Here is a 13,812-nt window from a genome sequence, read left to right on the forward strand (position 1 = left end):
GGGCGCGCCGGTAGCGGCCCCGCGGGGAGGGGCCGGGCCGCGCCGCGCCGCGCCGCGCCGGGCCGGGCAGTAACTGTCGCCTCGTTTCCCGTCTCGCCGCAGGACGGTCCCGCCGCGGGCGCCGGCGCTGCCCTGAGGGATGGCCGTGGCCTTAGCGCGGGCGCGGCGGGCGGGCTGCGCCTTTGTGAAAGCGCTCCTGCGCTTCGGGTTCATGGTGGCCAACAACCTGGTGGCTATTCCGTCCTACATCTTGTACCTGGCGGTGCTGCAGCCGCTCCGAGCGCTGGACTGCGAGCGCTTCTGGCTCGTCGAAGGAGTGCTCTTCAAATGGCTCCTGGCCATGGTGGCTTCCTGGGGCTGGTGGGCAGGATACACAGGTAAGCGCGTCCCCTGAACTTAAGGGGAAAAAAAAAGTATACAAGCATAAAACGGGGGCAAAGAGTAAAACGGTGATGTTTTAGCGTGGGGTGTATAGGGCAATATGTAAATACAGGGGATACTTGGGGTTTYCCCCCCCCAGGTTTCTTACGTGAATTATTGTATTTCTGCTTCAAGATGCTAAGTATTCTGAAACTTTTTTAAAAAATCATAACTACAAATCTCTCCTGATGTGCTTTATGTGATAGAGTTTCTCAGTCAATATTTCATTTTAGTATAACCAGAAGTGTGCTTTCTCCTAAGTTCCTAGGTCACTTTGGTTTGGTATTATATGAGAGACATGCAGCTCTTCAAAACAGAGCTGGTTGCACTGTGTATGTGGCCAGTATAGCTCAACTTCTGAGTATGAACAWGCTTTCTTAAATACATGCATCTCTAAATCATTTGCACTTAAAACTATCAGGACACAAGATTGAGGAGTTTGACACGAAGCTCATCTCAGAAGAGTAGATCTTCTGTTCCTTGCAACAGTGGCTGTCTTTTCTGCTGCTTCAGAATGGAGGGAACTTCTTTTATAGGAACAGCAATATATAAAATGTTTCTTGACTAAATGGCGCTTCATTTACTGTTAGCAGAGCTGATTATGCAGTCTCTAGKTTTTTTTTCCTCTGCATGCTTGCTTTGCAATTATTACTGAACTTATTTTTACTTGCTAGTGTTCATAGGCTCATCAAGATGACAGACTGAACTGAAATACTAAGGAAGGCTCTTGACCTTGAATACACTGATTTTCATCCTGGCTACTGCACTTGGTGCAAGAAAACAGCCACCAATTCTTTATATGTGCTTAGACCTTGGAAAGGGGAAAAATGACTCTATTGGGTACGAAACATGAACAGCCCTCCTAAAATTCTTTCCCTCTCTTCTGCCCAGGATGCATCTGCAGGTCTTGTCCATGTAAACAAGGAAAAAAAGGAATGGGAACACACAGCTCTGGAGTCTGGTCAGACTCCTGATTAGTGAGAAAGTCAGTGTTGATCCAGATGGAGCGCTCTTTTTGTTAGGCTACAAGAGCTGAAGCCTCTGTGATAATATGCCTTTTGGTACCCTGTCATGTGCCTTTCCGAGATGCACAGAGTTTCTGTGGATATTCTAGGTGAGCTTCCAGTGCTTCTTAAGGAGATGRTGGCAGCAGCAAGCTAGTTTCTGGTCTGTCGGGCTAGAACTATTGCAAACATTGCATTGCTTCAAAACTGCCTTGCCTGGTACAGCTCAAGCTTTTCCAGATACGCTGTTTTAAAAATCTTCTTATATTTGCTCATTAAAAGAAGTCCACATAGTGTTTGCAGTGGCAGATACATTTTAAATGCCTGCTTTAAGCCTTTAAAAACAAAGTCCTTCCAGGAGGAAGGAYTGATCTTCAAGGTGCTTCAAGGCGTATTTTGAATTGGAAATGGGAAAGTTTATCGGCATAATGGTAWCATTAAAGTCATACAGCATACGACCCTGTGTACACTCTGCGTATATTGAATGTGATAACTAAAATTCAAGCCATTGTCCCATGACAATATGGTTGTCAATTTTGAAGGCAGTTTGTTTGGGATAGCTTTTACTGCTGACTGCAGAACTGTGTGGTTTCTTTTGCCTATTGCTTGGAAAATGGTCTTAGCATGATCTGCATATCCTAGAGTCTTCTTGAAGCGTCTGTTGATTGGTGTTGCTGATGTATCTTGAAAATTGAAATTCTTTGTTTTRCAGTCTTGAAATGTCTTAGTATGTTTATTTGAAGTATCGTTTACAAACAGCTACACAGAAGTGTTTTCTGGGATGGTATATGGGTAAGGAGGCCCTTCTCTTCACTTTCCAGTACGCAGCATGGCTTTTGTTTTGGGGAAAATTTTAAGCAAATGCTAGTAAGAAGTCTCAGTTTAAATGTATTTTCTTATTTGATATGAAGACATTAACRTGTTTTATACCAAAAGCTACAAAATAGAGGGAATAGCTTATTTCTTTGTCCTTATCAATRCTCACCACTACATGCAGAATAAACCTGGAAAATATATCTTTATGGCTTTAATATAGGTAAACAAAGTGATTTATATGCCTATTTCCAGACTGATAGACTTTATAAAATACTGTCACTTTGTTCCCTCTGCAGAGTATGATGTATGTTAATTCAGAACTGAAATGCCTAAGTGTCTGAAATTTGCAGTGGTACATCTCAAGGTGACATTGCTCCRGCATACTTCTATCTTCCATGCCCCAAACTAAGTCAAAGATTAGCTTCAATATGTTCCATCTTTGTGGAAGTAAATAAAAGATAATAGGTATGTATGAATTCATTGAGAAGATAAAGGACTTTTTCATTTTTTTGACCAGAAGAGCAGAGAACAGTTGGTGGATTGATTCCCCCCCAATTCAGAGGGTAATCAGTTAAATAAGTTTACCTGCTTTTTAATTGGAGATAGTGTTCTGCTTCAATCATTGTGTTGAAGCTGTTTCTTTTTCTTTCTTTTTTTCCTTTTTTTTTCTTCATTGGGTAAGAAATTACATGAACCGTTTATAATTACAAACTTAGCCTGGAAACTAGGCTCCGGGCAGAGCTTTTTTCCTGCAGGTTTGTGTATAGTCTGTAGGAGAGGGCTCAGCAATAAATGCTGTAGTGAGTTTTARTTTTTCTTCTTTGCTTTGCTAGAGCTGCTAGATTGTTAGTATGTTTTATTGAAGAAAGCTGTAACAGCTGAAGAAAACTTAGGAGCTAKGTCTGCCCTTCTCCTCTCTGCCCCTGTAAGAACCTGTGCTTTCATGTTAGGATCCTAAAGGACTTGCAGAGAAATTACATGAGCTGTGTCTGTATCAGCAATTCTAATCTGTGCTTTATGATAAACATAGGTGTTTCTGTTTGCAGATGCACTTGATGTTACGTAAAGAGATAAGAGTATAACTGAACAAGCAAAATAGAGAAAGGAATAGGAAGAGAAATTGTAAAGATCCCTCTGCGTAATCTTTCTTCTTAAGATGCAAGTATGACAGAGAACTTCGCTGTAATTGGTTGCCTTTGATTTTTAAAGGGCAGAGTATGATGAATATCTATGTTGTTCTCTTGAACTCCATAGTGTTTCTTACAAAAAGGGAAACTGAGTATCTTTTTATGATGAATGTTCAGATAGGCTAGCAGCTTCCCCTGTCTTTTCTAAAGCTTTTTGTGCAAATGTATTGTTTTCTTTGTAGGAGCTGTCCTGTTAGGGCACTCAAAATCTGCGTATTAGTGCGATTTGAAAGGCACATCTAAGTATTTTCCTGCCATTGTTGTAAGATGTGTTCCAAAAAAGGTAAACTCAAGAGTGTTTGATCCTTTATTGACAAATACCTTATTTTCTTAACTTTTTGTGTACTATTCTGTGGGATTTTTTTAAGTTCCCTTGCAGTATTTGGAGAACTACATATTCATGGTATATACTGTAATTTGTCATTTAATATACATGTAAAACAAGCTATGGAGCAGCACAGTAGATGTAATGGGTGGGAGATGGAGCATATCTGTGGAGGTAAATCTGTAATGRCCTTCTGCTCACCTACAAAACTGGTTTTGAAGCAACTATCTTCTGGATCTGAACTTCTCTGGGCTAGTAGTTATTCCTTCTTAAAGTTTAATATCCTTGTATCTAATCAAATTGCTAAAAATAGTTAAGGCTCGTAGAACAAAAGCTTCCTTGGCTTAAAAATGTTTAATCAAACTGTTTTTACTGTCTTCTCCTGCAAAAGGTAGCGTTGGCTCGTAGTAGTGTTGGGCAATGTAGCGACACAGGAGTGAGAAGTCTATGCAATAGGGGAGTAATTGGTTAGCAATGCAGTCCTGGTGCTCATGATGCTAATCTGGTGCTTGACTCAACACTGCCCAGCTCAGACCCGCGGCCCGGCGCAGTGCTGTGAGCCCGGCCTTCAGTTCGGGCGTGGAGAAGAGGAGGAGCTGGGGGCGAGTGAGTGTCCCCCTTCGGCTGCCTGCCCCGGCTCTCYGCGGCTTCTCTCTCCTGGTGGGGTCAACAAGGGCGCCTGCACCCTGGGAGAGGTCGAGCCTGCAGCGTGCTGTGCTCCAGCAGCCAAGGAGGAAGGGAGCAACTCAGGAGGGCCCTCTGTGCCAGCCTCTTGCCAAGGAACACAGTTTTGCAATAAAACTAGACAGGCTGGTGAGCCTGAGATTGAGGAAAGGAAGAATTACATACTTCCAATACCATCAAAAAAACCCTGGCAGGGTGAGGAAGCTTGCTGGCATCGTGACGCAGTGCTTAGGAAAGGGTGAACTAATGAAGTGGAATTGTCTGTTACTATTCCRTATCAGCGAGGAAGATGATGTCTAAAAAGTACTGTAAGAATATTTTGTTTCTGTTAGGTGAGGAGTTTTCCTCCTTCCTTTTATGTTCAACTAAGTGCAGTAAAATTAAAATTTGGATTTTTTAGGCATGGTCCTCCCTTCTTTGTCTCCTCAGTTATTTTAAAATTTGTTGGCTGACTTGTTTGGTTGTCATCACCATTTTTTTTCCAGCAGCCATCTAATTTTTTCTATAATTCAAAATTGTCTTAATTTGCATTTCACTAGTTGACAGACTTGTAACTCTTTTTCTTATTTTTAGCAGAAAGATTAGTTCAGCCTTCTACAATTGTAAAAGATAAAGGTGGAATCGCTCTTGTGTGYGATACCACTGCACTGGTGGGAAGAATGTGCATGTTGCCTGCTCTGCTTCTTGTGTCTGGTTGGCCCTGTGCTTTGGGCAGAAGTGTAACAGAAGCTGGAAACAGCAGATGAGATGAAATATTTTTTTCCCCCGAAATAAGATGTAAGATATTACTTCAGGACACCTGTCTATACCTTCAGCCCGACCATTGTTTTCTACTCTCCTTTCTCCCTGCAGTTATAACTTTAATTGGCAATATTTCATTTTGAGAAGTGATCACCACTTGTGTGTGGAGGGGAAAGTCAGGTGGTGTGTGAAATGGGAAAACACAGCAGTTCTTGTTCTATTTTTCTTGTTTGAATGTACAAAGACACCTAATCTGACTCCAGTAGGTTTGGATAGCAGCATATCAGACAGAAACTTTTAGGTTTTGTTAGGTGTTGAATTTCTAGATAATCTTTGGCTTTAAATGCAGCTTTCTGTGATGGTCATAATTTATGTGTAGATTATACTGAGATCTTTGAACTTATTTTACTATTTTTCAAGGGAATTTRTATGTAATTTATGAGCTACCTTGATAGGCAGAGTTGAATGAGTTGAACGAGTTAAGACATTGGAGTTATTTCTACTGTGGCCTAGGAGCAAAGGTTCACTGTATCTTTACGTAAGAGGAGGGTGAGGAGTCGGAGTACAGTGAACTTACTGTAAACCTCTTTGTGCACATGCTGTGTGTGTCCGGAAAAGGGGTTGCGATACAAGGACCCTTGTCCTGCTTTAATAATGTATGAAATCACTCCAGGAAATTCCCAGCTCTCTTTTTTTGAAACATGAACAGGCTTTACCATAGTTTTGCTTTGTAGTTCATCTAGTGTCAGCAGTGTGTCAAAAGAAGTAGGCTTATCTTTCGTTTTCCTCTTGCATCATTTAACTAGAAAGGGCCACTCCAGAAGATTAGGTATTGAAATGGCCTCTATATTTAATTTTTGTAACTACTGCCTGCTGGCACAGAAACTTGGACTAAAAGCACACATTGCTTTTTTTTTTTTTTTTTTTTTTTGCTAGTGATATTTTTGTTGTTTCTTGCTATTTGTTTCCATTTTTGTTTTTTAGCATAGGTTGATCACTGTTTCTGCATTTCACCTACTCTGGATAAAACAGAAAGTGTTTAAGGCATACCAAAGCTGGCACTTCTACATAAAGGTAGTAAAGGTGACATTACTGAAGAATATGAGTAGAGAAGGGTGCGAAGGAAAATGATTTATTTTTAAATCAAGGAATGCCTGTGGAATGCCAGCACTGGCTTATGTGCTAGCAGCCAAAGGAATACAAAGTTGTGGTAATTCTGGGTTCCCTTCCTGCTTAGGGCCGAGTTTGCTATTTGTGTGATGTGTTTTCATTCCTCGTACTTCTTCTAGGCCTGACTTTGTTTTTAATATATCTCTTCATGCTAGTCATTTTACTTTTGCTTGTTGAATGCTGGAAGGATAGGACTAARAATACATGTGAGATGTCTCCCTGTTTTCTGTACCTTTTTTTTATGCTGTTTCTTTATGCTAGGCTCTTAGGAAGCATGCCAAGTAATTGCAGGGAAAGTCTTGTCCATCTCTAATCTGGAAGAGAAACAGAATCTTAGGGAGTTAAACTGTTTATCTCTCGATACTTTGCAGAGTGTATGAAGTAGGAATTTTTTTTCACTCTTAAAATGCAATTAGGTCTGAGCTGGAATATGAGAAGGCATTATGCCTTTGCATTATGCCTTGATATCAGAGAAGTAATTTCTCATTCTCATATATTTAACATAACTGCTCTAAAGCATAGAAATTTTAGTTTTTCAAGAAAACTGAAGTAAAAAATCCATGCTTAACACGGATAAACCCATTTTTCTCTGTTACTTTATTCTGCAAAATTACTTTTTTAGAATGAAAGTCGGACGAAATATATCACTTTCCCTTTCTTTGTCAGGTGTATGTGCGAGAAAGACGTCTTGCCAAAAGTGAGTTTGGCAAGGCTTTAAGCAGCTGAAAATAGGATCTTAAAAATGGAAGAGTTGTGCAACCTTGATTAGGAAGAGCAGCTAGCAAATCTTTTATGGAATATAAGCTTAGTGGTGTAACTTTCCTGTGCAATCTGAGCCAAAATATAGCTCCAAGATATGTAATCTGCTTGTGTTTACTACAGCGGAGTAAAAAATCTAATGCATAAGATGACATTTCAGCTGGTTTACGAAGGTGTGTAATTGCACTGCTATTGTAGTCGCCACGATCAAGATAATATTCCAGCTGTTTATATTTGCAGTTGCTGAAATAAATAAGGCCAATGTGTTTGCATGCCTGAAAATGCTCTRTGACACCGGTGAGGGATTCTGCATGCAAGGCTGTATTTTTTTCACAAACATTTCAAGCAGATAGTACCACTGAAAAGTCCCAGCCTTTCRGTCTCATCCTTGCACAGCTTACTCAGTTTTCATTGGCCACATGTGTTAATGGTTATGTGATGATCTGGATCATGGCCCAGATCCACACTAAAACTACCCACCCCCCATTTTTTTTGGGGGGGGGGAGGGGAGGGCTGAACTACTTAAAAAAAAAAGAAAAAAAAAGAAAGAAAAAACCTCATCCAGTATGTAACCTAGTTGATTGTGCAGATGTGGTGTAAGAAGATGAAATGAGTTGCAAAGAGAAAGATGACCTGACTCAGAAGAGTCAGCTGGCAGTACCAGTATTAAAACATTTGTGAAACTATTGCTAATGGCCTCCATTTAAGACAGCAGTCTTGTGAATGGTAGTTCTCTAGTATGTGATTTAAATCCCACCTTTTTCTACTATTTTATTGTTTGGCTAGTGTTATTTAGACTGGAAAAGTACCTTTTGCAAAGTTCCTTTGGAGAGGAAAACTAAACACAGAGCGAGAGTAAAGAGTTGTTGTGAATTGAAAACTGGTTGATAAAGGAATAAATAAACCTAATGGTTTGTGCTGGTGAAAGCTTAGCAGTGGGATTCCTCTGAAACTGTGTATGCTTAGCTGTTTGTCAGCTACAGAGACAAATGTGAAGAACTTCAAAAGTAGTTAAGCTGTGTGAATAGACAACAAATTGCTGGAGAAATTATGTTGACCAGTCCAAAGTAATAAATATTTAAGTTAAGCTGCAGTTTAGGATAGTGATTAGTATTGTGATGGAGAGCTCAGTGGAACTGTTGGCTGGGTGCATAACTAATACATCGTATTACAAAATATATAAAGAACAAGATGGAGAATAAGGTGAAAGACATCAGAGGTTCRACTTCACCTTTTGCTGTTCTTCTCTCAATAGCTTCAAAGCAATTAAGAAGGGGCTCTAAAAGTGGTGAGAAGTTCATTAATTCAAGTTGAAATCAGATTGGAACAATTTCATTCACACTTGAACTGGAACTGAACTGGGTCTATTTACAAGGTGAAATTGAGTAGAATAGAAAGGGGTGATCTCTGTATTTGTGAAGGAGGAGACTTTTAACTTCATTGAAAGGTAATAAATTTAGACCTGATGAAATTTAATGAGACTACAGTGCCTATTTTTTCTTAAATATTTTCATTATATCTTTTCACAAATATTTACTTTCCAAGATACCCAGTGTTGATGACCTCACTTCTTTCGAGTCATACAATACAATCTGGAAACTTTTTGTTTAAATGTTATGGTTATAAAAGATAAGAAATTTGTCCCTGTGTAACAATTCTAATAGTTTGATTACTTAGAGATTCACCACAATTTTGTAATTCAGGTAGATGGGGATGGGAAAGATTAATAGCTTTATTACTGCTTCTCACTTACATAGATCTAAAAATAGAAATGGTGTTCTAAGGACAAGGGCTAGTGCTGCTGCGGTTTGGGAGGAGGCAGTTTCTGGAAAATTGAGTTATTAGGATGAGGGCTTGATTGGTCTTTTTTATTTTTTATTTTTTTTTAATTCTTTTCTTTTGGTGGTCAAAGGAGGATTTGTCTGAGCTTTTAAAATACAATTTCATTTGTTTTCCAGCACACACAAGTTGCAAATAGGTACTGTTCCTGTGAAAGTCTGGTATCTGTGTTTGCTTGACACAACTGGAAAAAAAATTAAGAAAAAACATTAAGAATAGATACTTCTACTTATTTAAGCATCAGTTATGTTTTTGAGGATGATATTTGAGGTAGGCCATTGAACACTATTTTCATGTCAAAGTTGATGCTTGGGTATTTTATCATATGTGTAGATAGGTAAGTGACTGTTTTTAGCGTTGTTTGGTTATGGGATTTGGCTACTTGCTTGTTTATCATCTCCTCTTTCTCTCACCACTCCCATACTTCTCATTTCTCTCCTTGCAAATTTGACTGATAATTGACCAGATGTTTCAAATTTCACAGATAATGATGTTCTTGCAAGTTTTATGAAAACTAATAGCTGAGCAGACAAGAGAGACCCAAGTTTGTGCCTCATTTGAGGGTAAATCAGACAGAATTTGGTAACTGTGTGACTCATATGACCCCTGCAGTATGGCCAGTCAGTGAATATGTATTTTCAGATTTGGCCACAGTGCTGCCTCGTCTTGTCCAACATGTTGCGGAGGAGAAGGTTAAGCAACAAGTTTTTGGGAATGAGGCTTTATTACTTCTGCTGTTTCTGGAACGATTTGCTAGCCTGGCAGTGGCAGAAGGTGTGTGAAGGAGCATTCCTTCCTTTAGAAGATATTTTAACCACATTGTTTATCATAGCCTTTTAGATGCAAGAGGTCTATGTAGACCTATTTAGTCTAAATATTAAGGAAAAAAAGGATAAGGTGGTAAAAGAACTTAAAAGCACTTAATGTGTTTTAAGGCTTTCTACTTGCTTTGTATCTAAAGAAGGGTTGTCATAGCCTCCTAAAAGGAGGAGCTGATGTGCATCAACCTAGCTGAAACTCTTGAGAGAAACAGCGATTCCTACATTTCTGTAGGCGAGACAGAGCCAAAGAGAAAGTTGGTTATGAATCTGGCCTAGGGGTATGTGGAAACATGAGGCTCAAGGTGTATTTGGAGAGATCTTGGAGAGAGCAAGGTGTAGGTGGGAGGTGATGTGACATTCTATCAAGAATGGTCTGTACTATCATGCGGCACGCATGAAGGCATTACGTTAGAAAGGTGGCCTCTTGAATTTCGTGCCTGAATTTGGTCTACTTTGATGTGCATAAATATATGTATAGATGGTCTGGCAAAATTCCAACTCTGGTAACTGCCAGTTTCCTTTCTAAATGCATTCTTTTCATTTAGATAATGTATTCATTTTTATTTCCTGTGCCTGTCTCTGGCATTACTAAAAATTCAGCTATTGTCCCTCCTAGCAACAGCTTTACTTGAAAATAAATAGTTACGGCCTGTATAAACATTTAGACGCAGTGAAGGCCCTATGAAATTCAGTTCACACTTGTAAAAATGTTTTCTGATGAGGCTATAGCTTTAAAAAAAAAAAGTCTGTCTGTTAAGCCTTTCCCATGTAATGGATTACTTGAAAATAAATGGAGGAATATTTTCAGTATCTGAGACTTTTATTCATGTCATCAAACCTAATACGTCCGTCTCCTAACACAGCAATGTAAGAAGGAACATTACAGACTGCAAAGCATTTACCCAGGTAAATCTGTTGTCATGGACCTTTTTAAAGATTGCCTGGTGCTTTTATGGGGCTTCTGGAGTTTGACAAGACTAATACAACAGAAAGCTACAAGACCCTGGTGCATGTCATAGAATCAGTAAGGTTGGAAGGGACCTCTGGAGATCATCTAGTCCAACCTCCCAAAGATTTCCTGGTGCTGGTTCCRCTGGGGCTTGAACCCAGGACCTTCAGCCTGTAAAGCAGATGTAATAAACACTACATAAGACCTTTGTCCCATCAGAGTTTTCTCATCTTTCTGAGAGAAAGAAAATATGGAAATGCATCTTTCTCTCTCTATTGCTCACATTCTTTGTAAAGATTTTAACAGCCTGCTAAAACCTTATACCTAATTGCTGAGCCACGTTGGTGTTACCATGAATGGTGTCACAGTGTGTCAYCATAGGAATGTTAAGAGTTCCTGGAGTAGCTGATATGGTAAAGAACAAACCATATCAGGTGACACGATCGCTCCTTTTTCAGTCTCATTACTGTTCTTTTCTGGTATTTGGGGAAAACAGTGTGGTAAATTGGGGGTGTCCAGTCACTCGCTAGGTTTATTTTGAGGCAGAGTTTTCTTTGACAGAAGTCTAGAGGAATTGATTGGATGAACAGAATTTGATGTTTGAAGTGTATTGACCAAATTCTTACTCTGTGTGAGTGTTTGGCCTGAATACATTCATTTTTGCCTACTTTTTTTAGTTTGAGGAGAAAGTGATTTGTAATGTTTTTGACAGGTGCTTTGTAATTGTGCGAAGATGCTTGTAGTCACAGAATATGACAAGTTACCTATGAAGTACTTTAAAATACCAATAGATATTTACTGATTATTAAATCGTTYAGTTGCAAAATGGGATTTTGAGATTCATAAGGAGACATCCTTGAGTCTGTGGCACACTAGACGTGCTCAAAGTAGAGAAGCTGCCTTCCATGGTCTCTTTCACAACTCAGAAGTCTCATTCCTTTACTGGGATGCTCTCCAGAGGGACTGTAGCTCTACTATTTTTAATTGAAACATTTGAAACTTTCTTCTCTTTTTTTTTTCAGCACTCAACTGATGTCATTTTTAGTATTTGTTTCCAAACTATACGGAGACTTTTTTTTAAAAAAAAAAAAAAAAAAGAAGATGTGTATTTAATTTGGGGAATGAGAAGAGAGAGAGAGGAAGAGAAGCCAGAATTACTGTCATGCAAGAGCATATTCCAGAACTGGGACCTGGAGGGTAGATACAAGAGCACACTGTTCAGAATATTTGAATGTATTTGTTTGTGTTGAATCTGACCGTTTTAAGTCGGTAAAAAGTAGAAGTCCGCTCCTGAAACTTCCAGTAAGATTGTCACCCGCAAATCCAAGGTATTCCATGTGGTTGTCAGTGAGTATAAGAGGCGTAAGAGGATTGTTTTTGTAATAGTAATACATGTCTCTGTGTGTTAAACTTTTATATATGTATAAAAAATAGGAACAACAAACTCTGCTGCTTCTCTGAGATACATCAGCCAGAAAAATCTAATGAGGGAGGCTGGGATTTCTTTTTTTTCCTTATGGTTACTTCATTTGTAACAGCCTGAGAGTGTCATTAAAGTGTCACTTACGGTTTTACAATAAAGGACTTCTGCTTACTGGCAACCTGAAATGTGAGGACACATTTATTTTGTAAGGGTCACTAAACTACTGTGGGATAACCTGGGGCATGGATTTAAGTATGAGAAGTTAGCTGTCTGTTAGCTTGGATCTTTTTTTGTGTTGTATCAGTATTTGTACAAATATTTGTTGTAGCTTAAGTTCCCAGCTGGAATTATTCTGTTATCTATTTTACAGCATGCTGTGCAAATTTACAGGGGCCTCCTCTTTTAATAATAAGACTTACATACACAGAAATATAAAATTGAATTTAGGAATCTGCTGTTATGTTAAACTACACCACTACCACCTTAATATTTACTATTAAATTAGTTTGATTAAAGTTGTGATAACTGAACACTATTTTTCCCATCCTTTATAAAATCTGTTATCTGAAAAAGTGGACATAGTATCTGAAAAGTCCAAAGGGAAATGTTTGCAGTTTTTGTTCACGTTACAACTTTTTTGTTTTGAAGGCTGTTGTTGGTAAAGTCCTGGAAACCTAATGGTGCAAGCATTCCAGGCTTCCTTTAAAAGGTTTGTCCTTGTACTTTCTTGCATCTGTATCCAGTTAATTTTTTGCTTCTTTGCATGCCTTTCATTTTAATGTTTTTTTTCCACATGTCCAATCACTTGGGTCTGTTTTATGGTATATGATGATCCGAACACATTGGAATTGGAGTAGTGCACAAAAGTGTGAGAGGGGAGAAGAGAGTCATGCTTGATCAGTACCCATTTTTTTGTGATAGTTCAACTTATCCTACTCTTGCAATCTCAAAATGCATTGTGTGATTATACTTCTGTGCTTATGATTGCTCAGATTGCTCACTCAGTAGCTCTGTTTCTCTATTTGGGTTTGGCTAAGTTGAGGAAGTTTAAATAAATAGTCAATGCCCTTCAAAGGGAAACAAGCTCCTCAGTTCTGAGGTCACTGGAGGGAGACAGCAAACAAATGCCGGTAATTGCCCTTTGCCTTTCCCATGTAGGCCATTTAAAAGAGATAATCTAAAGATAAAAGGTTGCCCAAATACATCTAGCATTTCTTTTGTGCGTTGATTATTTATAGTGTATCATGAACCAAGCTGGAAAATGTCAGTGATATAACAAGGCACAGCATCAATAGCATTTTGTAGTGATTTAAGCAAGATATGAAGAATACAAAGAGGAAGCTGAAGTTAATTTAGATAGTAATGACTAGAGCTGGACCTCAGGGGTGGTCTTATGACCTCCAAATTCTTAATTTCCAGTAATAGTATTGTTAATTTTCTTGACCAGAACTGTTAGCCAGTAATTAAAATTATGCAGTTTGCTTTCATTAGGAGGAGAAAGTGGTGATAGTCTGGTGTTTCTCTGAATCATTCTAACTTAGGAGAACATGTGCAAAATCATTTTTCTAAGCCCAGTTGAATTTGAAGAATAGGAGACAGTTTCCTGGCTTAGTAGTTTAATTCTGTTCCCCCCCCCATCCCGCCCCACACTTAGCACGTATTCCCAAACATGAG

General features: G+C 39.0%; 1 protein-coding gene across 1 annotated transcript in view; it reads left to right on the plus strand.

The window, feature by feature from the left end:
• Positions 1–71: 71 nt before the first annotated feature.
• Positions 72–13,812, plus strand: part of LPGAT1 (lysophosphatidylglycerol acyltransferase 1) — a 68,369-nt gene continuing 54,628 nt past the window's right edge. Inside the window, exon 1 of the mRNA XM_085300156.1 lies at positions 72–377. Coding sequence (XP_085156282.1) covers positions 140–377 — 238 coding nt within the window. The 5' untranslated portion in view covers positions 72–139. The remainder of the gene's footprint in view (positions 378–13,812) is intronic.

The sequence above is a fragment of the Rhea americana genome, unplaced genomic scaffold (genome assembly GCF_003343005.1).
Source record: "Rhea americana isolate MKP2758 unplaced genomic scaffold, rheAme1 scaffold_160, whole genome shotgun sequence".
In the NCBI taxonomy this organism is placed as follows: domain Eukaryota; kingdom Metazoa; phylum Chordata; class Aves; order Rheiformes; family Rheidae; genus Rhea; species Rhea americana.